This window comes from Pseudophryne corroboree, chromosome 2 (genome assembly GCF_028390025.1).
Source record: "Pseudophryne corroboree isolate aPseCor3 chromosome 2, aPseCor3.hap2, whole genome shotgun sequence".
NCBI classification, from domain to species: Eukaryota; Metazoa; Chordata; class Amphibia; order Anura; family Myobatrachidae; genus Pseudophryne; species Pseudophryne corroboree.
Genome location: NC_086445.1, coordinates 210,513,855 through 210,539,535, shown reverse-complemented (window position 1 = coordinate 210,539,535; position 25,681 = coordinate 210,513,855). Strand labels below are relative to the sequence as shown.

The 25,681-nt window shown below is 48.0% G+C and overlaps 1 protein-coding gene across 1 annotated transcript in view; it reads right to left on the bottom strand.

The window, feature by feature from the left end:
* BIN2 (bridging integrator 2) overlaps positions 1-25,681 on the bottom strand; it is a 183,260-nt gene that overhangs the window by 37,987 nt on the left and 119,592 nt on the right. The window contains exons 5-7 of the mRNA XM_063952273.1: positions 23,133-23,228; positions 22,085-22,192; positions 18,549-18,634 (exon numbers count right to left, since the gene is read on the bottom strand). Of these exons, the coding sequence (XP_063808343.1) occupies positions 18,549-18,634; positions 22,085-22,192; positions 23,133-23,228 (290 nt within the window). The remainder of the gene's footprint in view (positions 1-18,548; positions 18,635-22,084; positions 22,193-23,132; positions 23,229-25,681) is intronic.

Genomic DNA, 25,681 nt, shown 5'->3' with positions numbered 1-25,681 from the left:
TAATATTATCTGAAGCACCTTGCTCCATCCCATCCACATCCACCTCCCACTCCACAGACCTTCCTAAGAAGAACTTAGCAAGTTTGTGAGGATGAGCTGTTGTAGCCCTGTGATGTATATATTGCCAAGAGGGACATTCCTCCCTCCCTGGCATGCCTTCATGCTATTCCACACCGTTGTTTTTTTCTTTGCAGTTTGAATCTGTGCATGTGTGGTTATTATTTTATTGCCAACCTCGTCTTGTTGAAGCCACAATACCGATTCAATAGCCCTGAAAAATTATTTCTTATTGCTACAATATGTGGTGATAAGGCATGATACTGTTGAGATACCATATGAGTAGTATCACGGGGTCAATAACTGTAACTTGTTCCGGCCACACATATGGTAGACAGAGAACTGCAAAACAACTCAGCTGGTATGGCTGCACAGAGGCCCTCATTCCGAGTTTTTCGCTCGCTAGCTGCTTTTAGCAGCATTGCACACGCTAGGCGCCGCCCTCTGGGAGTGTATCTTAGTTTAGCAGAATAGCGAACGAAAGATTAGCAGAACTGCTACTAAATAATTCTTTGCAGTTTCTGAGTAGCTCCAGACCTACTCACAGATTGCGATCAGCTCAGTCCGTTCTGTTCCTGGTTTGACGTCACAAACACGCCCTGCGTTCGGCCAGCCACTCTCCCGTTTCTCCAGACACTCCCGCGTTTTTCCCTGACACGCCTGCGTTTTTTAGCACACTCTTGGAAAACGCACAGTTACCACCCAGAAATGCTCCTTTCCTGTCAATCATTCACCGATCAGCAGTGCGACTGAAAAGCGCCGCAGGATCAACAGCAAATCTGCTAAGTTTTTAGTTAAATAACTAAGCGCATGCGCCCTGCGTTCCTTGCGCATGCGCAATTAGCAACAAATCGCAGCATAGCGAAAATCGGCAACGAGCGAACAACTCGGAATGACCCCCCTAGTTCACAGTTAAGTAGGTACTGGACAAAAGCTACCAGTGTCAGGAACAGACAGGCGGGATAACCGATCAACTACACAGAATTCAGGGAAGACTATTCTATGAAACTATTGCCATTATTCCCACTAAAATAAATTAAAGATTTATCCAAGGATCTCTTAGTATGCATTTCCCAAGTGCTTTTGTACAAAGCTGTACTATCGTGAAAGCCCTGTCGCTCTGTGTTCTTTAGGCCAACTTCGCTGATTAAAACAATTTCCATGTACTGACACTTAATTGCTTAAGTCTCATTTTTTATTAAACAACTTGGGAAATAAAGGGACAAATTAGATGCAGGATTCTTACTTTTTATTTCTTTGCTTTCCAGTGTGCACATATGCAATTAAATCATCCGCTTAAATTATTACTGCTACTGGACCAGATGTCAACATACAATATAAACTATGCTTACAGTCCTCACCAATTATCCTTTAACAGTGTGGGTCAACCCGTAATGCCAACATGGTTGTATGCACCATCATTGTGCACTAAATTACAGTAATGTTGCAAATATGCAAAATGTATTATGTGCTGTTCTGCAATCCCATATGGAATATTTATGGACTAGTAAAGGTACCTGGCATATGCCAGGACACCTCAGCCTGACTCCACCCATCCAGCCTCCCAATCTGACTGCTCCGCCCCTCTCTCTGACTCTCCGTCCTACTCTCTCGGCCCCTGTCAGAGTGCTCCTGCTCTCCCCATGCTCCTCCATCCCGCCCTTATACTGACCCAACTCCTGGCCCCTGCAGGTCCTCCTCCTCTCCTAGGTCTGTCCTGTCATCCTGGCAGTGCGAGCCAATGGGCTCCCACTGCCCATGCTTGTTGGAGACTGGCCTGACCTTAGAGAATTATTATATAAACTGCAGCTGCTGGGCACTGTGGTAAGGGGAGACTGGGAGTGACTTGTTAGCCCCCAGGAGACGCTGCGGCTGGAGGGAGGAGGGGGTCATAGCATGCACTCAGCGCGGACCTCGCGGCTGCCGGGCACTGTGGTAAGGGGAGACTGGGAGTGACTGGTTAGCCCCCAGGAGACGCTGCGGCTGGAGGGAGGAGGGGGTCGGAGCCTGCAAGCAGCGCGGACTTCTGCAGCGCTGCCCAACGGCTAAAATGTGTGAAGGAGCTGGGAGCACCTCACTGCGGGCGACAGCGCTGCAGCTAGCGGTGGGGTTGCCGGGGCTGGAGATAACAGAGGCAATACGGAACTTGCACAGCGGCAGGTGCCCCACAAAACTGCAGCTAAGAAGCGTGAGTATGCCAGAAAGTGACGCTCCTCCGCGCCAGAGAGACCCTGCTGAGTATGCTGATGTGGGGGATCAAGCACACAGTGAGCCGGTGCCCGTCTGTCTGTATGGAATACCCATACTTACCGATATTTTCTCTGACGTCCTAGTGGATGCTGGGAACTCCGTAAGGACCATGGGGAATAGCGGCTCCGCAGGAGACTGGGCACAAAAGTAAAGCTTTAGGACTACCTGGTGTGCACTGGCTCCTCCCCCTATGACCCTCCTCCAAGCCTCAGTTAGATTTTTGTGCCCGGCCGAGAAGGGTGCACACTAGGGGCTCTCCTGAGCTTCTTAGTGAAAGTTTAGTTTTAGGTTTTTTATTTTCAGTGAGACCTGCTGGCAACAGGCTCACTGCATCGAGGGACTAAGGGGAGAAGAAGCGAACCTACCTAAGTGGTGGTAGCTTGGGCTTCTTAGGCTACTGGACACCATTAGCTCCAGAGGGACCGAACACAGGCCCAGCCTCGGAGCTCGGTCCCAGAGCCGCGCCGCCGGCCCCCTTACAGAGCCAGAAGCAAGAAGAGGTCCGGAAAAATCGGCGGCAGAAGACATCAGTCTTCAACAAGGTAGCGCACAGCACTGCAGCTGTGCGCCATTGTTACTCAGGCACACTTCACACTTCGGTCACTGAGGGTGCAGGGCGCTAGGGGGGGGCGCCCTGAGCAGCAATGTAAACACCTTGGCTGGCATAAATACACCACATATAACCCCCAGGGCTATATGGATGTATTTTAACCCCTGCCAGAACTCACCAAAAAGCGGGAGAAAAGGCCGCCGAGAAGGGGGCGGAGCCTATCTCCTCAGCACACGGGCGCCATTTTCCATCACAGCTCCGCTGGAAGGACGTCTCCCTGACTCTCCCCTGCAGTCCTGCACTACAGAAAAGGGTAAAAAAGAGAGGGGGGCACTAATTTGGCGCAGTTTTAATACTAACAGCAGCTATAAAGGGAAAAGCACATTTTATAGTGGTATTCCTGTCTATATATAGTGCTCTGGTGTGTGCTGGCATACTCTCCCTCTGTCTCCCCAAAGGGCTAGTGGGGTCCTGTCCTCTATCAGAGCATTCCCTGTGTGTGTGCGGTGTGTCGACATGTTTGAGGAGGAAAATGAGATGGAGGCGGAGCAATTGCCTATTATAGAGTTGTCACCCCCTAGGGAGTCGACACCTGAGTGGATGAGCTTATGGAAGGAATTGCGTGACAGTGTCAGCTCTTTACGACAGACAGTTGACGACATGAGACAGCCGGCTACTCAGCTTGTGCCTGTCCAGGGGTCTCAAACGCCATCAGGGGCTTTAAAACGCCCGTTACCTCAAATGGTAGACACAGACACGGATACTGACTCCAGTGTCGATGATGAGGAGACAAACGTGACTTCCACTAGGGCCACACGTTACATGATTGAAGCAATGAAAAATGTATTGCATATCTCTGATAATACAAGTACCACTAAAAAGGGTATTATGTTTGGTGAGAAAAAACTGCCTGTAGTTTTTCCTGTATCCGAGGAATTAAATGAAGTGTGTGATGAGGCGTGGGTTTCCCCCGATAAAAAACTGATAATTCCTAAAAGGTTATTGGCATCGTAGATCGTACCCTTTCCCGCAAGAGGATAGGGCACGTTGGGAAACACCCCCTAGGGTGGATAAAGCGCTCACACGCTTGTCTAAACAGGTAGCACTACCCTCTCCTGATACGGCCGCCCTAAAGGAACCTGCCGATAGAAAGCTGGAGAGTATCCTAAAATGTATATACACTCACACGGGTGTTATACTGCGACCAGCAATCGCCTCAGCCTGGATGTGCAGTGCGGGCCTGGCGTGGTCGGATTCCCTGACTGAAAATATTGATACCCTAGATAGGGACAGTATATTACTGACTATAGAGCATTTGAAGGATGCATTTCTATATATGCGTGATGCACAGAGGGATATTTGCCGACTGGCATCAAGAGTTAGCGCGCTGTCCATTTCTGCAAGAAGAGGTTTATGGACGCGGCAGTGGTCAGGTGATGCGGATTCTAAAAGGCACATGGAAGTATTGCCTTATAAGGGGGAGGAGTTATTTGGGGTAGGTCTATCAGACCTGGTAGCCACGGCAACTGCTGGAAAATCCACATTTTTACCCCAGGTAGCTTCTCAACCTAAGAAGACGCCGTATTATCAGGCGCAGTCCTTTCGGCCCCATAAGGGCAAGCGGGCAAAAGGCGCCTCATTTATGCCCCGTGGCAGAGGGAGAGGAAAAAGGCTGCAACAAACAGCCAGTTCCCAGGAACAAAAGCCCTCTCCCGCCTCCGCAAAGTCCTCAGCATGACGCTGGGGCTTTACAAGCGGACTCAGGCACGGTGGGGGCCCGTCTCAAGAAGTTCAGTGCGCAGTGGGCCCACTCGCAAGTGGACCCCTGGATCCTTCAGGTGGTATCTCAGGGGTACAAATTGGAATTCGAGACGTCTCCCCCTCGCCGTTTTCTAAAGTCTGCTTTACCGACGTCTCCCTCAGACAGGGAGGCAGTATTGGAAGCCATTCACAAGCTATATTCCCAGCAGGTGATAATCAAGGTACCCCTCCTACAACAGGGAAAGGGGTACTATTCCACACTATTTGTGGTACCGAAGCTGGACGGCTCGGTGAGACCAATTTTAAACCTAAAATCCTTGAACACTTGCATACAAAGGTTCAAATTCAAGATGGAGTCACTCAGAGCAGTGATTGCAAACCTGGAAGAAGGGGACTATATGGTGTCTCTGGACATCAAAGATGCTTACCTACATGTCCCAATTTACCCTTCTCACCAAGGGTACCTCAGGTTTGTGGTACAGAACTGTCACTATCAGTTTCAGACGCTGCCGTTTGGATTGTCCACGGCACCCCGGGTCTTTACCAAGGTAATGGCCGAAATGACGATACTCCTTCGAAGGAAGGGAGTTTTAGTTATCCCTTACTTGGACGATCTCCTGATAAGGGCAAGATCCAGGGAACAGTTGGAAGTCGGAGTAGCACTATCTCAGATAGTGCTGCGCCAGCACGGTTGGATTCTCAATATTCCAAAATCGCAGCTGATCCCGACGACACAACTTCTATTCCTAGGGATGATCCTGGACACAGTCCAGAAAAAGGTGTTTCTCCCGGAGGAGAAAGCCAGGGAGTTATCCGAACTAGTCAGAAATCTCCTAAAACCAGGCCAAGTCTCAGTGCATCAATGCACAAGAGTCCTGGGAAAGATGGTGGCTTCTTACGAAGCAATCCCATTCGGCAGATTCCACGCAAGAACCTTCCAGTGGGATCTGCTAGACAAATGGTCCGGGTCGCATCTTCAGATGCATCAGCGGATAATCTTGTCACCAAGGACAAGGGTGTCTCTCCTGTGGTGGTTGCAGAGTGCTCATCTTCTAGAGGGCCGCAGATTCGGCATTCAGGACTGGGTCCTGGTGACCACGGATGCCAGCCTGAGAGGCTGGGGAGCAGTCACACAGGGAAGAAATTTCCAGGGCTTGTGGTCAAGCCTGGAGACATCACTTCACATAAATATCCTGGAGCTAAGGGCCATCTACAATGCTCTAAGCCTAGCAAGACCTCTGCTTCAAGGTCAGCCGGTGCTGATCCAGTCAGACAACATCACGGCAGTCGCCCACGTAAACAGACAGGGCGGCACAAGAAGCAGGAGGGCAATGGCAGAAGTTGAAAGGATTCTTCGCTGGGCGGAAAATCATGTGATAGCACTGTCAGCAGTGTTCATTCCGGGAGTGGACAACTGGGAAGCAGACTTCCTCAGCAGACACGACCTCCACCCCGGAGAGTGGGGACTTCACCCAGAAGTCTTCCACATGATTGTGAACCGTTGGGAAAAACCAAAGGTGGACATGATGGCGTCCCGCCTCAACAAGAAACTAGACAGGTATTGCGCCAGGTCAAGGGAACCTCAGGCAATAGCTGTGGACGCTCTGGTAACGCCGTGGGTGTACCAGTCAGTGTATGTGTTCCCTCCTCTGCCTCTCATACCCAAGGTACTGAGAATCATAAGAAGGAGAGGAGTAAGGACTATACTCGTGGCTCCGGATTGGCCAAGAAGGACTTGGTACCCGGAACTTCAAGAGATGCTCACAGAGGACCCGTGGCCTCTACCTCTAAGAAAGGACCTGCTCCAGCAGGGACCCTGTCTGTTCCAAGACTTACCGCGGCTGCGTTTGACGGCATGGCGGTTGAACGCCGGATCCTGAAGGAAAAAGGCATTCCGGATGAAGTCATCCCTACCCTGATCAAAGCCAGGAAGGATGTAACCGTACAGCATTATCACCGTATTTGGCGTAAATATGTTGCGTGGTGCGAGGCCAGGAAGGCCCCTACAGAGGAATTTCAACTGGGTCGTTTCCTGCATTTCCTGCAAACAGGACTGTCTATGGGCCTAAAATTAGGGTCCATTAAGGTTCAAATTTCGGCCCTGTCGATTTTCTTCCAGAAAGAACTGGCTTCAGTTCCTGAAGTTCAGACGTTTGTCAAGGGGGTACTGCATATACAGCCTCCTTTTGTGCCTCCAGTGGCACCTTGGGATCTCAATGTAGTTTTGGGGTTCCTAAAATCACATTGGTTTGAACCACTCACCACTGTGGACTTAAAATATCTCACATGGAAAGTGGTAATGCTGTTGGCCCTGGCTTCAGCCAGGCGTGTCTCAGAATTAGCGGCTTTATCCTATAAAAGCCCTTACCTAATTTTTCATACGGACAGGGCAGAATTGAGGACTCGTCCTCAATTTCTCCCTAAGGTGGTTTCAGCGTTTCACTTGAACCAGCCTATTGTGGTACCTGCGGCTACTAGGGACTTGGAGGACTCCAAGTTGCTGGACGTAGTCAGGGCCCTGAAAATATATGCTTCCAGGACGGCTGGAGTCAGAAAATCTGACTCGCTGTTTATCCTGTATGCACCCAACAAGCTGGGTGCTCCTGCTTCTAAGCAGACTATTGCTCGTTGGATTTGTAGTACAATTCAGCTTGCACATTCTGTGGCAGGCCTGCCACAGCCAAAATCTGTAAAAGCCCATTCCACAAGGAAGGTGGGCTCATCTTGGGCGGCTGCCCGAGGGGTCTCGGCTTTACAACTTTGCCGAGCAGCTACTTGGTCAGGGGCAAACACGTTTGCTAAATTCTACAAATTTGATACCCTGGCTGAGGAGGACCTGGAGTTCTCTCATTCGGTGCTGCAGAGTCATCCGCACTCTCCCGCCCGTTTGGGAGCTTTGGTATAATCCCCATGGTCCTTACGGAGTTCCCAGCATCCACTAGGACGTCAGAGAAAATAAGAATTTACTTACCGATAATTCTATTTCTCGTAGTCCGTAGTGGATGCTGGGCGCCCATCCCAAGTGCGGATTGTCTGCAATACTTGTACATAGTTATTGTTACAAAAATCGGGTTATTATTGTTGTGAGCCATCTTTTCAGAGGCTCCTCTGTTATCATGCTGTTAACTGGGTTCAGATCACAGGTTGTACGGTGTGATTGGTGTGGCTGGTATGAGTCTTACCCGGGATTCAAAATCCTTCCTTAATGTGTACGCTCGTCCGTGCACAGTATCCTAACTGAGGCTTGGAGGAGGGTCATAGGGGGAGGAGCCAGTGCACACCAGGTAGTCCTAAAGCTTTACTTTTGTGCCCAGTCTCCTGCGGAGCCGCTATTCCCCATGGTCCTTACGGAGTTCCCAGCATCCACTACGGACTACGAGAAATAGAATTATCGGTAAGTAAATTCTTATTTTAAATCTCCTCTCCGGGAGATGACCGGAGAGGAGAAGCAGGTGGGCGGTGATGAGGGAGGAGCCAAGCTGATTACATCAGCAGGCCCCGCCCACCCACCGGGAAAAGACAGTAATTGGATGAAATTTTGATAGGGGCGGGGCTAAAATTACGCGATTAGCATCTGATCGCGTCATTAGGCTCCGCCCCCCCCCTCCGCCGGGTCCGTGATTTTACGGTGTTATTTTCCCTATTCTGCCCACTTCACTAGGAAGTGGGCAGAATGCGGGAGGGGTGCCCACTCTTCCGGGGGCTGCGGGGGACTACACGAAAACCGGGTGTCTCCCGCAGAATCCGGGAGAGTAGGTAGGTATGGGCATACCTCATCACACACCCCAGAGGCGTATCTAGCACGGGGCGAGCAGGGCACGTGCCCTGGGCGCTGTGGAAGCCCCAACAGAGGGGGCGCCACCCAGGGCCGTCTTAACGGCAGTGTAGGCACCTGGGCACAGCAATGCATTGGGCCCCCTACCCATCCTCCAGCGGTAGGGGTGGGGTGTGCTATCAGTGGCAGCTTTGTTGTCCCACGGGCGGTAGGGGGTGTTCTATCTTCCGCTCAGCATGTAGGACCTGGAGCAGTAATTTCTGCTAATTGCTCCTTTACTGCACAGATGGGGTGGGAGGGAGAACACTTTACTGTAGAAGGGGGCATTGGGCTGAATGAAGGCACCCTGGTACATGACTTCCGGGGTGGTAGGGGGTGTTTAATACGCAGGGGAGGGGTGGCTAATGGAGTGGGCTTAATATTCATCATTTTCTGGTGGGAGGGCAGCTTGCTTGACTGCAGATATCTCAAGTTTCTGAAAATATATTTCTTAGCTTTGAATGGGATAAAAAACTTGAGAGTCCCACCTTTCAGAAGGTTCTGTGAACTTGGGGATCAGAGGTCAGGAGCCAGAGCAATCCTCCAATGAATATATAAAACTGTATACCAGGCGTGTGGAGCTGGAGCAGGGACCAGCTGCTGGAAGGCTGATATCTCTGGTTCTGAGCACAGTAGAGACAAGCTGACAGTGTCCAGCAAAAGGGGAGAGTCTCAGATTTTGGATTATACCCTCAGAAAAACTCTAAGTCAGACAGAACCTGAGATATCTGGCTGGGAAGAGCAATTAACAGGCTTGGATGGGGACCACTGCTTTCACGTTGAATATCTCCGGTTCCCCAAGGCCGATTTTCAAAAATCTGGTACCCCTGGAAAGAGGGGACCCTCAGCTATCAGCCTAGGGCCCTTATACTCCTGGGGCCCTTGGGAAAGAGCCCATTGAGCCCATACGAAAAGACGGCCCTGGCGCCACCGGCACGGCCCGCTCACCCCATGCGACAGGGATTCCGCCGGCGCTACCTGTGGCGCTCTCCCTGTCTTCCCGGCTGCTGTTCCTGTCACACTGGACAGGCAGCGGCAGCCAGGAGCCTCCGCTCATCCCCCCCTCCTCCCTACACATTGTACAGTGCGCGATCGCGACCTCGGAGGTGCGCGCGACCGCGACCTCGGAGGTGCGCGCGACCGCGACCTCGGTGAGCGGGCTTTACAGGTGAGCGGCCTTTACATATGTTTATAGTTTTTTTCTGTCGGGAGAGGGGGGTGCGGGACAGTGTGTGTGTTAATTGTGTGTGTGTGGGACAGTGTGAGTGTGTGTTAATTGTGTGAGTGTGTTAATTGTGTGGGTGTGTGGGACAGTGTGAATGTGTGTTAATTGTGTGAGTGTGTTAATTGTGCGTGTGTGTGTGGGACAGTGTGAGTGTGTTAATTGTGTGTGTGGGACAGTGTGCGTGCGTGTGTGTTAATTGTGCGTGTGTGTGTGGGACAGTGAGTGTGTTAATTGTGTGTGTGTGGGACAGTGTGCGTGCGTGTTAATTGTGTGTGTGTGTGTGGGACAGTGTGCGTGTGTGTTAATTGTGTGTGTGTGGGACAGTGTGCGTGTGTGTTAATTGTGTGTGTGTGTGTGTGTGTGTGTGACAGTGTGCGTGTGTGTTAATTGTGTGTGTGTGTGGGACAGTGTGCGTGTGTGTTAATTGTGTGTGTGTGTGGGACAGTGTGTGTGTTAATTGTGTGTGTGTGTGTGGGACAGTGTGCGTGTGTGTTAATTGTGTGTGTGTGTGGGACAGTGTGCGTGTGTGTTAATTGTGTGTGTGTGGGACAGTGTGCGTGTGTGTTAATTGTGTGTGTGTGTGTGGGACAGTGTGCGTGTGTGTTAATTGTATGTGTGTGTGTGGGACAGTGTGCGTGTGTGTTAATTGTGTGTGTGTGGGACAGTGTGCGTGTGTGTTAATTGTGTGTGTGTTGGACAGTGTGCGTGTGTGTTAATTGTGTGTGTGTGTGGGACAGTGTGCGTGTGTGTTAATTGTGTGTGTGTGGGACAGTGTGTGTGTGTGTTAATTGTGTGTGTGTGTGTGACAGTGTGCGTGTGTGTTAATTGTGTGTGTGTGGGACAGTGTGCGTGTGTGTTAATTGTGTGTGTGTGACAGTGTGCGTGTGTGTGCGTGTGTGTGTGTGTGTGGGACAGTGTGCGTGTGTGTTAATTGTGTGTGTGTGTGTGTGTGTGGGACAGTGTGCGTGTGTGTTAATTGTGTGTGTGTGTGGGACAGTGTGCGTGTGTGTTAATTGTGTGTGTGTGGGACAGTGTGCGTGTGTGTTAATTGTGTGTGTGTTGGACAGTGTGCGTGTGTGTTAATTGTGTGTGTGTGTGGGACAGTGTGCGTGTGTGTTAATTGTGTGTGTGTGTGGGGGACAGTGTGCGTGTGTGTTAATTGTGTGTGTGTGACAGTGTGCGTGTGTGTTAATTGTGTGTGTGTGTGGGACAGTGTGCGTGTGTGTTAATTGTGTGTGTGTGTGACAGTGTGCGTGTGTGTGCGTGTGTGTGTGTGTGTGTGTGTGTGTGTGTGTGGGACAGTGTGCGTGTGTGTTAATTGTGTGTGTGTGTTAATTGTCCCGGCGGTGATTGGTGTTTGCAGTGTGCGCCCCCCCCCCTCCGCTGCCGCTGACAGGAGCGGTGTTGTGCGGCTCTCCCCCTCCTCCGCCGGCTCCGTCCTCCCGTCGTGGCCCTGCAGTGTGTGCCGGTCTCCCCAGCAGCAGCAGCAGCAGGTTAGTCTCTCTCTCTCCTCCCCCCCCCCCTCTCTTTCTCTCTCTCTCTCTCTCTCCTCCTCCTGTGGATTGAAGTTTGTAAGTATCATTTTCATTTTTACAGATTCCCCTATTGGATTCTACTGGACAAGTGGACGTGACTGGCGTGGGATGTAGGTAAGTAATCTGTCTCTCATTTTTACAGATTCCTCTACTGGATTCTACTGGACAAGTGGACGTGACCGGCGTGGGATGTAGGTAAGTAATCTGTCTCTCATTTTTACAGGTACCCCTATTGGATTCTACTGGACAAGTGGACGTGGCCGGCGTGGGATGTAGGTAAATAATCTGTCTCTCATTTTTACAGGTACCCCTATTGGATTCTACTGGACAAGTGGACGTGACCGGCGTGGGATGTAGGTAAGTAATCTCTCTCTCATTTTTACAGGTACCCCTATTGGATTCTACTGGACAAGTGGACGTGACCGGCGTGGGATGTAGGTAAGTAATCTGTCTCTCATTTTTACAGGTGCCCCTATTGGATTCTACTGGACAAGTGGACGTGACCGGCGTGGGATGTAGGTAAGTAATCTATCTCTCATTTTTACAGGTACCCCTATTGGATTCTACTGGACAAGTGGACGTGACCGGCGTGGGATATAGGTAAGTATGTGTGAGTGTGTCAGTGTGTTTTAATAAATTTTTACTGTCACGGTGTGTGAGTTGTGTTTTTATTTGGGTATTTTTTCTGTTGTAGAACTACAGGTACCAGCGGGCCCGTTATTTCCCCGCATGCTGGTACTTGAGGTTCTCCAAGTACCAGCAAGCGGGGGAGGCTTGCTGAGCCTTGTAGTTCCACAACAAAAAACAATATTCTTTTTTTTAATTACATGGCTATCAGCCTCCCATCCACCACCCACGGATGGGGGGACAGCCTCGGGCTTCACCCCTGGCCCTTGGGTGCCTGGAGGGGGGGTGACCCCTTGATTTAAGGGGACCCCACTCCTCCAGGGAACCCCGGCCAGTGGTGACTAGTTGGGGGGGTAATGCCACAGCCGCCGGGACCTACATAAATGTGTCCCCCGGCTGTGGCATTATGTCCCTGGCTAGTGGAGCCCGGTGCTGGTTTTAAAAATACGGGGGACCCCTACATCTTTTGTCCCCCGTATTTTTGGAACCAGGACCGGAATAAGAGCCCGGTGCTGGTTGTCTAAATACGGGGAACCCCTGTCCAATTTTTTCCCAGTGTTTAAACAACCAGGACTGGCTCAAAGAGCCCGAGGCTGGTTATACTTAGGAGGGGGGACCTCACGCATTTTTTTTTGTACATTTTTTAACCCATTCAGACCCTTCTCCATTAAGATAATGGAAGCCCTGGACAACAAAATTGCATTCATGTCCTCCTCCCACTCCCTTTCCAGTCCCAAACACTAATTATAATTTTTTCTATAAAAATGTACAATATATCACAAGTATGATGAGCAGGCAGGCAGCGGGCATTGGCGGCATCGGATTAGGATGCAAATTAGTGGCGGAGGGCTGGGTCAGTTGATGGTGGGCGGGTTTGTAAGCCATTGGTGGTGGCAGCGGGCATCGGCTCAGAGGCAGTGGCGACAATTGGCTCGGTGGCGGTAGGGGTCATCGACAGGATTCGGCGGACATTATGGCTGTAGTGCCTCACCAGCCACTAACCTCACCGCACGCCACTGGTGAGTGGGACAGTGTGCGTGTGTGTGTGGGACAGTGTGAGTGTGTGTTAATTTGTGTGTGTGGGACAGTGTGAGTGTGTAAATTTTTGCAGTCCAGTGTGTGTGGGGGAGGGAAAAGTATGAGAATGTGTGTGTAGTCTAAGTGGGTGTGTGTGGGGTTTGGGGGTGGCCAGTCTGTGTGTGTGTGTGTGTGTGTGTGTAGTCTACAGCGTGTGTGTGTGTGTAAGTAAGTGGGTCGGGCAGTCTGTGTGTGTGGGCGGGATGTACTAATGCCCATTTACCGAAGAGGGATATGTATTAAACCACGGGCACTGAGATGCCCTTCTCACTCACCATCCAGCTGGGTGGGCGAACCGGGCAGGTGGAAAGTCAGCAGCAGGGGCAGCATGCCGGATATCAGCAGCCGAGGGTGCGGACTGTAAGGCACGTGCGGAGCCCAAAGCCGGAGATCAGCAGCATGTTGACCGGCAATAAGCGGCTTCTACTTCCGCGTTCAACATGCTGTCGATCTCCGGCTTTGGGCTACGCAGGGTTCGGGGGATGGGTGTCCTCTGCCGGTGTACTGCAGCACCAGGGGTGCGGGCTCCGGAGGCTTTCAGCACTGTTGAATATCCAGCTGCCTCAAGTATGACTATGTACAGCCCGCATCCTCGGCTGCTGATATCCGGCATGCTGCTGGCTGTCCCCCCGCCCGGCTCGGCCACACAGCTGTATGGTGAGAAGGGCATCTCAGTTCCCGAGGTTTAACACATATGCCTCAGTAAATGGCCTCTGCGGTAAACGATACTAATGCTTACCGTGGCAGTAACAGCGGGGAGGACGGCGCACATCGGGATCCTGCAGCAGGAGAGAAGAACCCCTTCGGAGCGCAGCAGACCACACTGAAAAGGGTGCATCCGCGGTGCGGTGCTCTGCATCCCGGGTGGCGCCGAAGATGTGGAGTGTAGGAGGTGGCAGAAGTGCCGCAGCTTGGGGTGAGAAACCGCTGCAGCCCTTCCGCTGCTAAACTCTGCAATTAGTCTATTAAGGGGGTAGGCTCCCCTCACCACAGTGCCCCGCAGGATTAGTTAATTAAGGGGGTAGGATCCCCTCACTCTATAATGTGAATTTTGGCTCATACCATGTGCTGTAACGTGAATTTTGGCCCATACCATGTGCTATAATGTGAATTACGGCTCATACCGTGTGGGGTAATGTGAATTTCGGCTCATACCGTGTGGGGTAATGTGAATTACGGCTCATACCGTGTGGGGTAATGTGAATTTCGGCTCATACCATGTGGGTAATGTGAATTTCGGCTCATACCGTGTGGGGTAATGTGAATTTCGGCTCATACCGTGTGGGATAATGTGAATTTCGGCTCATACCGTGTGCTGTAATGTGAATTTCGTCTCATACCGTGTGCTGTAATGTGAATTTTGGCTCATACCATGTGCTATAATGTGAATTTCGGCTCATACCATGTGGGTTAATGTGAATTTCGGCTCATACTGTGTGCTATAATGGGAATTTCGGCTCATACCATGTGGGGTAATGTGAATTTCGGCTCAGGCCGTGTGCTATAATGTGAAAGGGGCACCAGTACTAGATAGTATAAGGGGTCCTACTACACTGAAGGACACGCCCCTTTTGAGTGACCACGCCCCTTTTCCGGAACGCTATCTACACTCTCATTCTGCCTTCAAAAATTCAACCACTGCACCTACATCTATACATACACACCCTGACATCTTTATATACAGTGACACCGGTGGCGTCTGCACATACTTTCCTTTTGTATTTTTTTTTTTTTTGTGGTGGTGGTGGGGGAGGGGGGGGCGCCATTATTGATCTTGCCCTGGGCTCCAAAAACCCTAGTTACGCCTCTGACACACCCCCATGCCTCCCAAGTGCAGAGCCGTAACTAAGGGGGGGCTAGGGGGGCATGTGACCTGGGCGCCGGATTGGAGGGGGTGCCGCAACGCTTACACCCCCTCCGAGTCCCGATGCGCACAGGTCCCTTCGTCGGAGCAGCACAAGCCAGTCCAGGCTCTACTAGCTGCCGTGTGATGAAACTGAAAATAAACTACAGCTCCCAGAAGCCCTTGCTGCGGGAGCTGTAGTTTAGTTTCAGTTTCTTCTATGTGGACAGTCGTGTGCTGCCTGTTGTGCCCTAAGAGGGGGCACAGGGAACAAGTTACCCCAGCCTCCCCCTGCTGCCTTTGATCCCCGCAGCAATGCACTATTGCACTGCTGAGCTGGAAAAATGAATGACAGCCGGAGATCTGAAAAGGGGGCGGAGCTACACGGCACTGTACTCACAGTGACAGGCCAGCCAGAACCATCGGATAGAGGAGGGGAGAGAAGAGCAGCAGCACAGCTTAAATAGTGAGTGTGACACAGTGAAGGGGCACTGTATGTGTGTGCAACTACTATATGTGTGTGTATGAATGTGCTGTGCATGTGTGTGACTGTATGTGAATAGGTGTGTCACTACATATGTGTATACGTGCTTGTGTGTCACTGTATGTATGTATGTATGTATGTATGTGTGACTATGTATGTATACAGGTGTGTGACTATGTATGTGAGTGAGTGAATGTATGCGTGCGTGTATGTGTTTAGATGTGTGACAGTATGTATGTGTGTGATTTTACATATGTATAACTGTATGGGGTATTATTTCCTTTTTAACTTCATCTGTAGCCCAAATGTCTAAAAAAGGGGGTCATTCTGAGTTAATCGCACGTAGCAACTTTTTGCTGCTCGTGCGATCAACTTGACGCCGCCTATGGGGTAGTGTATTTTAGCATAGCAGAGCTGTGATCGCTTGTACAGCCCTGCTATGCTAAAAAAGTTTTGTGTAAAACAAGACTAGCCCTGCAGTTACTTACCTTGTGCGATCGATCCAGCGATGAAAGTCCCGGAATTGACATCAGACATCCACCCTCCAAATGCCTGGACACACCTGCGTTCGGATCTCCACGTCCGGAAAACGGTGAGTTGACACCCCGGAACGCCTTCCTCCTGTCAATCTTCTTGCGGTCGCCTCTGCGACCGCTTTCTTCGTACGCGGCGTCACTGCCCGGAGACTGCCGTCACCGGGCAACGACGCGCCTGCACAATGCGGCCGCCGCACACGCGCAGTTCCGACCCGTTCGCACCGCTGCAATGAACCGCAGCGTGCGAACGGGTCGGAATGACCCCCTGAGTCCAGCTAAATGTCTAGAAAAGAAGCTATATAGCAGCTACCAGCCCTTTGCTCTCATGGAGTATATATGGGTTGGGGTTACGTGGCCGGTGCACGGTCAGCATACCAACGCCAGGTACCCGGCCGCCAGAATGCCGTCAGGGGGTGAGTGTAAAAAAGCCCCTTGTGGGCTTTGCTGCGCTCGCCACAGGTTCTATTCCCGCTCTATGGGTGTCGTGGACACCCATGAGTGGAAATAGCCCGTTAGCTGGTACTGGCTGATGGCATTGTCAGTCTTACACGTGGTGGTGGGTTGGTTGTCTGTGCGTGTGTGTGTGTGTGTGTGTCTGTAAGGGGGGGGGGGAGCCGGATTACTGTTTTGCCACGGGTGACAAAAATCCTAGTTTCGGCCCTGCCAAGTGTCCCGATTTTCGCGGGACAGTCCCATTTTTTTGGGGTCTGTCCCGCTGTCCCACCCACGTGCCGCAGTGTCCCGCAATGGGGGGGGGGGGGGGCAGTTGGGAAGCTCCTGAACTCGCTGTTCTGCTTAGCAGAGCAGCGGTGAATAGACGCTGTGCACATGCGCACAGCGTCTATTTAGTGGAGACAGAGGGGGTACGGATTAAGGGGAGTCCGGCAGCGGAGCCGGATTAAGGGGGAAAGGCCAGGGGGTACGTACCGCGGGCCCCACAGTTTTAGGGGGCCCTCCAGCTGGAGTAGCTCTGTCCCAGCTCTGAAGCTCCCCCGTCCTGCCAGCAACAGCAGCAGCATTGTGCTACGGTCAGCACACGCTGCTGCGTGTTGGCAGGTCTGAGGTGTGCTTTCTTCTGCCCGTGCGGGTGTGTAGGGGGGAGCGACCGCCCCCTCTGGATTTACCCCTAGCTGAGGGACCAAAATCCCATAAAAAAAAAAAAATCCCGGAATTTGCATTAGGGGGCGTGGCAACGCGGCACGCGATTAGGCTACGCCCCAAACCCACAGCAGGCACAGCAATGAGATAGGGCCACCCTGTCTCAAGTGCCCTGGGCCCCCCGGACTCATAATCCACCCCTGGGGGCATGCCAGCAGCTCACAGAGCGCTGGGCATGCCCCCTCACTGACGAAAACGGTGGCGTGGCTCGCGACCACGGGTCCTTCTGCGAAGCCACGCCCCCTTTTCGTTGACCACACCCCTTTTTGCCGCGCGTGTGTCCCTCCTTCTGCCTGAAGAAAGCTGGGAGGTATGCATCCCTGTCTGCCTGAAGAAAGCTGGGAGGTATGCACCTCTGCCTGTGCCATGCCCATACCATCTGCTTCTGCTTCTAGTCTCCTATAGATTTGCCCAGATCTGTGACTCATTTGACTAACTCCGCCCAGTGTTGTGACTCCGCCCAGCGTTAGCAAATGAGGCACAAAGTCACAGATCTGGGCTATTATATAGGAGATTATCTGGTCTCTCATTGAAGAATGAACCTAAATTTATGACCAGGGTCTAAGGGTGTGTACACACGGTGAGATCCTTGCTATGCTATTTTCACTTGCGATTTCCCTTGAACTCCCTGGAGCTCAGATAGCACAGATTTTGACTAATTTTTCTTGAGATATGGACTATGTGTGCTTACGATTTTGGCTTATGTGAGATTTTGGCTTATGTGAGATGTCATTGACATGTGAGATGAACTAGATAGTACACCGATCTTGCAAGGATTGACTTGCCTGCACAGTCTATCTTTTCTTGCGATGCTGACCTGGCGGAACCGCGCATCGGGATCGCAAGGTGACTTTCACCTTGCGATCTGCACTAACTTTTCTTGCGATTTTGACTATATAGTCAAAATCGAAAGAAAATATCTCACCTTGTGTACACACCCTTAGATACATATTTTAATTATTTAGCAGTATATTATTTCCCACATGATCTGTTAATACATGATGGACACTTTGTATATTGCGCAAATATATGCATTTCATCTTATAGAGATGTCTATGATAACTATATTAAAAGAGAATTTATTATATCTATTGGGCAATTATTTTGTATATAGAAATCAAATTAATGGAATATATGATTGTATTTATTAACACAGCACAAACATAATTACCTGGCATTAAATATTATTGTTCTCCTGACCACAAGATGGCACTAGTGGTGTTAGTTACTGGGAACAATTTTATGTCTTGTATGGCTGGCTCCTGTATAATTCTGTGTGAGAAGGTTGCCAAACTTTTCAAATGCGTTTTGCACTGAGTGCTAGATTATTATTATTATTATTATTATTATTATTTATTTTATTTTTTTCATGACAAAACCCAGTCTTTAAAAAATAAGATAGATCTTAATTTATTTTGTTAGCTACACAATTGGTGCATGAACCCAAGTGTTCTCCACAGTTTTATATGTGAGCATGCATGTAGATTAGATATTGATTAGTGAAATGAAAACTGATCACAGCAGAACACATCTAGGTATCAACAATATGCCAGATGTTTAATCAGATTTCTTGCTTGCTATTATACTAGTATAGACGGACACCTTGACTGTTGTTTTAGGCCCTAATTTACCTGCTGTATAGAACTGGCAACTCATCCCGCAGTTCCTTATTCAAATCTTCGAAGATCATCTGTACTTTATTAAAATCCTCTTCTGCCTGATTAAAAAACAAACAAACTTTATTTCCTTCATTAACAAGATGAATTCAAATATACATTTTGTCAAACTTTTATCAAATTAGCTTTTTTATAGCTTTAATTTTGGACATGTGACATGGCAATTGGAGGGTAGGGGCAATAGGGGACAAGTGAACGAAAAACCAATTAGATTCTAGATAGCATTTATCAAGGGCATTCTATAAAATGATAGGTAGAAGCTGATTGGTTACTATGGGCAACTTCTTGACTTTTCCACCTGGGTTTTATAATAGCCATTATACGTATATACAATTTCTGCATTAAAGCATGTTGCACACAAATAAATGTATTATTTTCACTTTTGTTATTGTGATAATTGTATTTATAGGAATGTATTTATGTACTGTATCATAAATCATAATTGTTCAAAATATTATTTGGGCTGTAACTCCATGAAGGCAGTTGTGTTTAGTTTATTGTTGTCTACTGCTCCCCTCTGGTTATTGAAACAATTCTGTATTGGCTGTTTTTTTTTTTTTTTTACGTTTTGCATTGCAAAACAGTTTATCATTTGGCAATACAAACCAAACATTATCCGCTCATCACTAGACACAACTAGACGCAAATAACAAATTTGTGATATATACGTCACAATGGTATCAAATATGACCATATGTTCTGTGTTGAGCAAGAGGGCAAACAAAACCATATGTTATCATCACAGAATAACCATGGATACAGTCCAGATGTGAACATACATATGGAAAATAAAATACAAAGTGGTAGCAATTAAATCAGGTAGCAAAATGTAAATGTGGCTGAAAGAACCTGGGAGGGAGTCGCCGGTAAGTGAAATACTGGTCAACACAACCATCCTGGTAAGATACAATGTGGTATGGCAGAGGCTGTGATGAATTTGTTCTCTGGTTATTTGTGGAAGGGTATCAGTATAAGATTCCCATAGCATAAAGAAGTATTCCACCTGTTGCTCCTTATTTCCACTCAATCCATTCTGAATAAAAAGTACAGTTTATAAAAAAAATAGCAGTATCTGAGGAGGTGCACTATCAATCCAGCCCTGTAAGCAGTGCCGAACTAACCATTACGTCGGGTACGCGGCTGTGTGTGGCACCACTTTGAGGAAGGTGCTGTGCAGAAGCCCAAAACAGGAAACAGGATTTTTTAATCGGCAATTAGTGCCTTCATTGGGACTCAGCCGGGTCACTGTGTGACTGTCAGTTGTCTGGGCACAGGAGGTGGGGGGATCACCGTCATGGAAATGATTTGGAGAATGGCCTAGCATTATCTAAAATAACAGCCATGCCCAGTGGCATATGGACACTCCCCCAGCTGAAAATCTACTCCTTCAGGCAGCCCTAATGGCGCAAAATGGCTGTTACTATAAAATTTTTAATGGTGACAGTATTGCCACCTGATTGGCTAATCCATTGCATCATCATAAGGGTCAATCCCAGCCTTGCAGAGACCATGGCAGAGTGAGACACTAGAGTGGGAAAGGAGGTTATGGCAGCCGACTGCTGTGTGTTATAATGAAGGGTAAAAGTTGTTTCAACATTAATGTTTGAAAGGACAAGTTAGAGTATGCTGCATGGCAAAGACTTTCAAATCACTGTTTGATATGATTGCACCCTGCTGCTGGAAAGCCTCCTAGCCAGTCATGATAAATATTGATGTGATATGGGTTTAATTGTGGAACCATAAGCTTGTACAATTAATTGATATTCTAATTAAATTAAGGTTCTGCTATTAAAGTTACCAGAATGTACTATGTTGTGTGCCAAGTTTGAGTCTTCCCTTTATAGCCATCTCACAGACAAAGACTGTGAGTTATGGCTAAGAGGCCAGATCTTCAATGTATTAAGAAAATCTTAATTTAATTATTTCAAACTATCCCACTTTTTGTAGGGTAGTCCTGCTTTTCGGACATTATAGGCAGTGTCAGTGGGAAAGGTGGTTAAATCTGCTACTGAAAAAATCTTATGCTCGGGGCAGCCCAGCACAGGGCGTTTGGGCTATCAATCAGGGGTATGTGTAAGGAATGAAAGGCATTTAGACCAGCTTGTGGTGGAGAATATTCCTGGTTATTCAAAGGAGTGGGTTTGCTTTCACAAGATCCGGTATCTTCTGGTTATGTTGATGGAAAATCCATGTCACCTGAAAAGCCCTGTTACAAAGAGGTATTTGTAAATGTGGAGTTTCTATATGCCAGTCATGCAAGTGTCTTAACATAGATGCATGGTTGTAGCAAAACGACTGGAAAATTTATACCATCACTTGATTTGGGTTGGTTATGTTTCTGCAGGCCATTCGAGAGCAAGTTGCAGCCCCCCTTCCAGATAAAGCTACAAAACTGGGCATTCATTTGTTGCACATACGATTTAGTTAGATTCACCAGGAGTGACTGCAACGGGTAGAGCAGCCTGGGAACCGCCATCATTTTAAGCAAGTTGACTCATTCAAGATAAGAGAATGGAAAGGTGGTCCCAACCCTTTGTATCATTAGAAAGAATGTGGGTAGCCCTTCCCACATTAAACCCATATAGGTACGACGGACAGCGGGACAAAAGTATTCCTAGGAATGGTATATCTGTTTTAGCCCATTGTAAGGGGAGTCGAACTGCCCAATGAGGACAAGTACAGATGTATCATCCTACATCTTGGCCCGCAATGCGATTACTTCGCAGGCCGCTTGCCGCGGCATGCTGTAGCGTATGTACACTGTGCAACAGCTCAGAGACCAGGCTAGGGCAGCGGAGAGCTGTGATCCCGCCACCCGGAAAGACAGGGAGAGCCAGTGGAGCTACAGTACTGTGGCAGGAAGCTACAGTATGCTTCCGCTACCCATTAATTATGAAACTGGGCTGCAGGAGGGGCTGGGGTAGAGGAGAGCAATGTTCCCGTTACCCAGAAAGACATGGAGAGCCGGCAGAGCCTCAATAATATAGCGGGGTACTGGGAAGCTACAGAATGCTCCCGCTACCCATTAATTATGAAGATGGGCTGCAGGAGAGGCTGGGGTAGCCTTTTATCCACCTTTCTGTGTTTAATTCCACATTCTGATAATTGTTTTCCTATTAATCAGGTCAAAAAATGTTCTACTGCCTGCCACATTCCAAGTTATCGTGCTGTTGTAACTTGTTCACTCCTGACCAAAAATTTACACTACCAGGTAGGCACATGGCATCACAGAACAAAAGGAAAGATCCTTTGCATCATGGTGATGTTTCCAGTCCTAAAAAAAAAACCCCGTAGGGCCAAATGTAATAGAGTGAGAGTTTCAGAAAGTGAGAGATTTGGTAAGGTTTTTCAGTTTTTTTAAAAGTGGCAATCATTTACAGTGCAAACCCAGGTTGACCTTGCCCTTAGTGTTTGTGCATGACTGTAGATAAAAGCCACCAATTTTCATGTGGCGGTGATATATAATAATAGCTGATCAGTTTCACTCTTACCTTAGTGATTTTTGCCTCATCTTTTTTCTTGGCGTTCTGTAGAGCCTCCAGGTGGTGCCTGGCACTGTCGTAATCCACCAATTTTCTTCCTCGTTTTGCAATTTTCTCCTGTGAAATGTTCAGTGTGACAAACTGTAAGTAACAGAGTACAACTGTAAAGCTACCTACTTGCTAATATATAATATATGGGTATGGTTCACAGGGTCCACCCTAAGTAGGTTGACAGCCATTTGGTTGACCACTATTGACATAGCAAAGGCTGACATGATGAAAATGTCGACATGTGAAAGGTCAAAAGGTAGATACCGGAAAAGTTTGACTGGGACAAAATGTCAACACTGGAATAGGTCGACATGACAAACGGTCCACACAAAAAAGTCGACACACCATTTTTCTTTTTTTGTGTGTGTGTAGTTTTAACCGTCACAGCACACAAAACCCCAATCAGTGTAGCACTTCACTTGCCATGCTTCAGGTTACTATTCCCGATCGTAGTCCACATGGATGGTAAAGTATGAAAAAGTAAAAAAAAAAATGGATCCCCCATCCCCCCCAAAAAAGCGGTGCTGACCATATGCAGGTTGACCATTTGCAACTGACGACCTTTTACATGTCAACCTAATGGATGTCAACCATTAGTAATCAACCTATTAACTGTCGACCTAATTAGGGTCGGCCTATTATCCGTATACCATAATATATACAGAGAACGTATCATAGCTACAAATAACTATAATTCTTCATATAATGTTACAACAGAATAGTTAGTCTCTATCCTGTATATCTGTTTGGCCCATGGATGATGTACACTGATTTATTTAATCTCTTTATTTATCAAAATAGTTGTAAGAGAATGCAAATTACAATAGCGCAATTGTATAAAGTGGACAATGCCAAGCACATAAAACTTTACCATCAGTAACAAGCTTGTACATCACAGTTATTGTTCAGCTATTAGTTTTATGGATGTACACTGATGGTTTATTTGGTGAACAGTATTTACTATTCAGCTGTTAGTGAAGTACTGTAATAATTAGTATTGTGAAACCTTCATTTCAGGAAACTGTGACATGTAATTCTCCATGATGTGCACAGCTTGGTCAGATAACTTCTGCTCATAATCACTCCACAGAAGGTCATTGTTCTAAAGGGGGAGAAAAAGTTTTGTTACAAAATAAAGAAAAGTGTTGTTCAGATTTATTGGTCCAATTGCTTCTATATAGCGGTTGTTTTCCATTTAATCTATGTCACAGAATGAAATGTCAAGTCTGACTGAAGGTAAACAGGGCTGCCATCTGACAAGATAGGCAGCCCCCCCCCCAAAGAAGTGGTCAGAGCTGTAGACAATGTGGGTGGATTCTTTAAGTATATAGATGGTAAAAGGCTAAAAAAGGAGAATATTGGACCACTAAATGGCGAGCTAGATGTCTTGATTAATGACGATAGGAAAAAAGCAGATTTATTAAAGAAATTATTTTCATCAGTATTCACTAGAGAGGACCGGTTGACGGGAGAAGTGCACAACATAAGCGTTAATAGCGACCCTTTGCTAAGTACTTGGTTAAATGAGAAAGTGGTCCGAGAGAGATTAAGTAAAATTAAGATAAATAAATCTCCTGGGCCGGATGGACTACACCCCAGGGTTCTTATGGAACTTAACTCAGAGCTATTGAGGCCCCTATATTAGAGTCAATTACATCAGGAATGATACAAAAAGACTGGCGTACAGTAGAGGTAGTCCTCCCATTATTTAAAAAGGGAATTAAAACTCATCCCGGCAACTAAAGACCGGTAAGTTTGACATCAATAGTGGGGAAAATACTGGAAGGAATATTAAGGGATAGTATACTAGAGTACTTAGATACCACCAAGGTTATTAATAGGCACCAACATGGTTTTGTGAAGGAAAGGTCATGCCAAACAAACTTAATAAGCTTCTATGAGAAAGTGAGTGACAATATTGATCAGGGTAAAGCAGTGGATGTGGTCTTTTTGGATTTTTCTAAGGCCTTTGACACAGTGCCACATACGAGACTAATTTTCAAATTGAGAGAGCTTGGGGTGGGAAACACTATTGTACTTGGGTAAGTAATTGGCTGTATAACAGAAAACAGCTAGTGGTGATAAATGGGATGTTTTCTGAATGGGCCTCAGTGCTTAGTGGAATATTGCAGGGTTCAGTACTCGGGCCATTGCTGTTTAACATATTCATTAATGACCTGGGAGTGGGCCTAGAAAGCACAGTGTCAATTTTCGCAGACGACACTAAACTGTGTCGAGTAATTAATTCAGACAAGGATGTTGAGTCTCTGCGGAATGATTTATGCAGACTGGAGGTCTGGGCAGACAAATGGGGAATGAATTTCAATATAGAAAAATGTAAAGTTATGCACTTTGGGACTAAGAATAATCAGGTAGCCTATAAATTAAATGTGGAAAATATAGGGATAACCTTAGTTGAAAAGGATTTGGGTGTGCTCATCGATAATAGACTTAGTAGCAGTATGCAGTGTCAAAATGCAGCAACAAAAGCAAATAAGGTGTTAGCATGCATAAAACGGGGAATGGAGACAAGAGATGAGAGTGTAATCCTGCCACTGTACAAATCATTGGTGCAGCCGCACCTGGAATATTGTGTACAGTTCTGGGCACCACACTATATAAAAGATATCTTGGAACTCGAAAGGGTTCAGAGGAGAACCACCAAACTGGTTAAGGGGTTAGAGGCACTGAATTATGAGGAAAGACTAACAAGGTTAGATATGTTTACACTGGAAATGAGGAGGCTGAGAGGGGACATTATTAACATTTATAAATACATTAAGGGACAATACAAGGACTTATCAGTCGATCTGTTTATAAAAAAAAAACGCTACACAGGACACTAGGACAGCCCCTGAGGTTAGAAGGAAAAAAAAAAACAATACACAATGGAGGAAAGGGTTCTTCACAGTAAGAACAATAAAGATCTGGAATTCCCTACCAGAGAAGGTAGTAATGGTGGACTCACTAAATAAGTTCAAAAATGGATTAAATAAATTCTTAACTGATAGAAATATCCAAGGCTACGGCATCTAAGTGATTTATAATTTAAAATACATGTTGAACTCGATGGACATCTTGTCGTTTTTCAACCTCACCAACTATATAACTATACAGGGGTGGGGGGTGAGCTATTAATTGGCTGCATGGTAGGGAGGGTTGGAACTGTGGGGGTGCAGGGCAGGGAGGGCTGGACCTGAGATGGGGGGCATGCCAGGGTGGGTTAGACCCAGGGAGGTCTGGGACAGGAAGGGCAGGACCTATTGAGAGCACATGGATGGCTAGTGGGGAGTGGAAAAGGGCAGGAAAGGCTGGACCTTGATGGAGGGCTTGACCTTGGGGGCACAGGACAGAGTAGGCTGGTCTGGGGTGAGACGGGGCACAGGGCAAGGACTGGACCTGAGGAGTGGCACAGTACAGGATATGCTGGACTTGGGGGGGGGGGGCACAGGGCAGGATGGGCTTGACCTTGGCAGGGTGGTGAAGAGCATCCACTGAGGCACGCACCTGGGATAGGAGAACCAGCTAATGGTGGGAGGTAGCTGCCACTGCTTC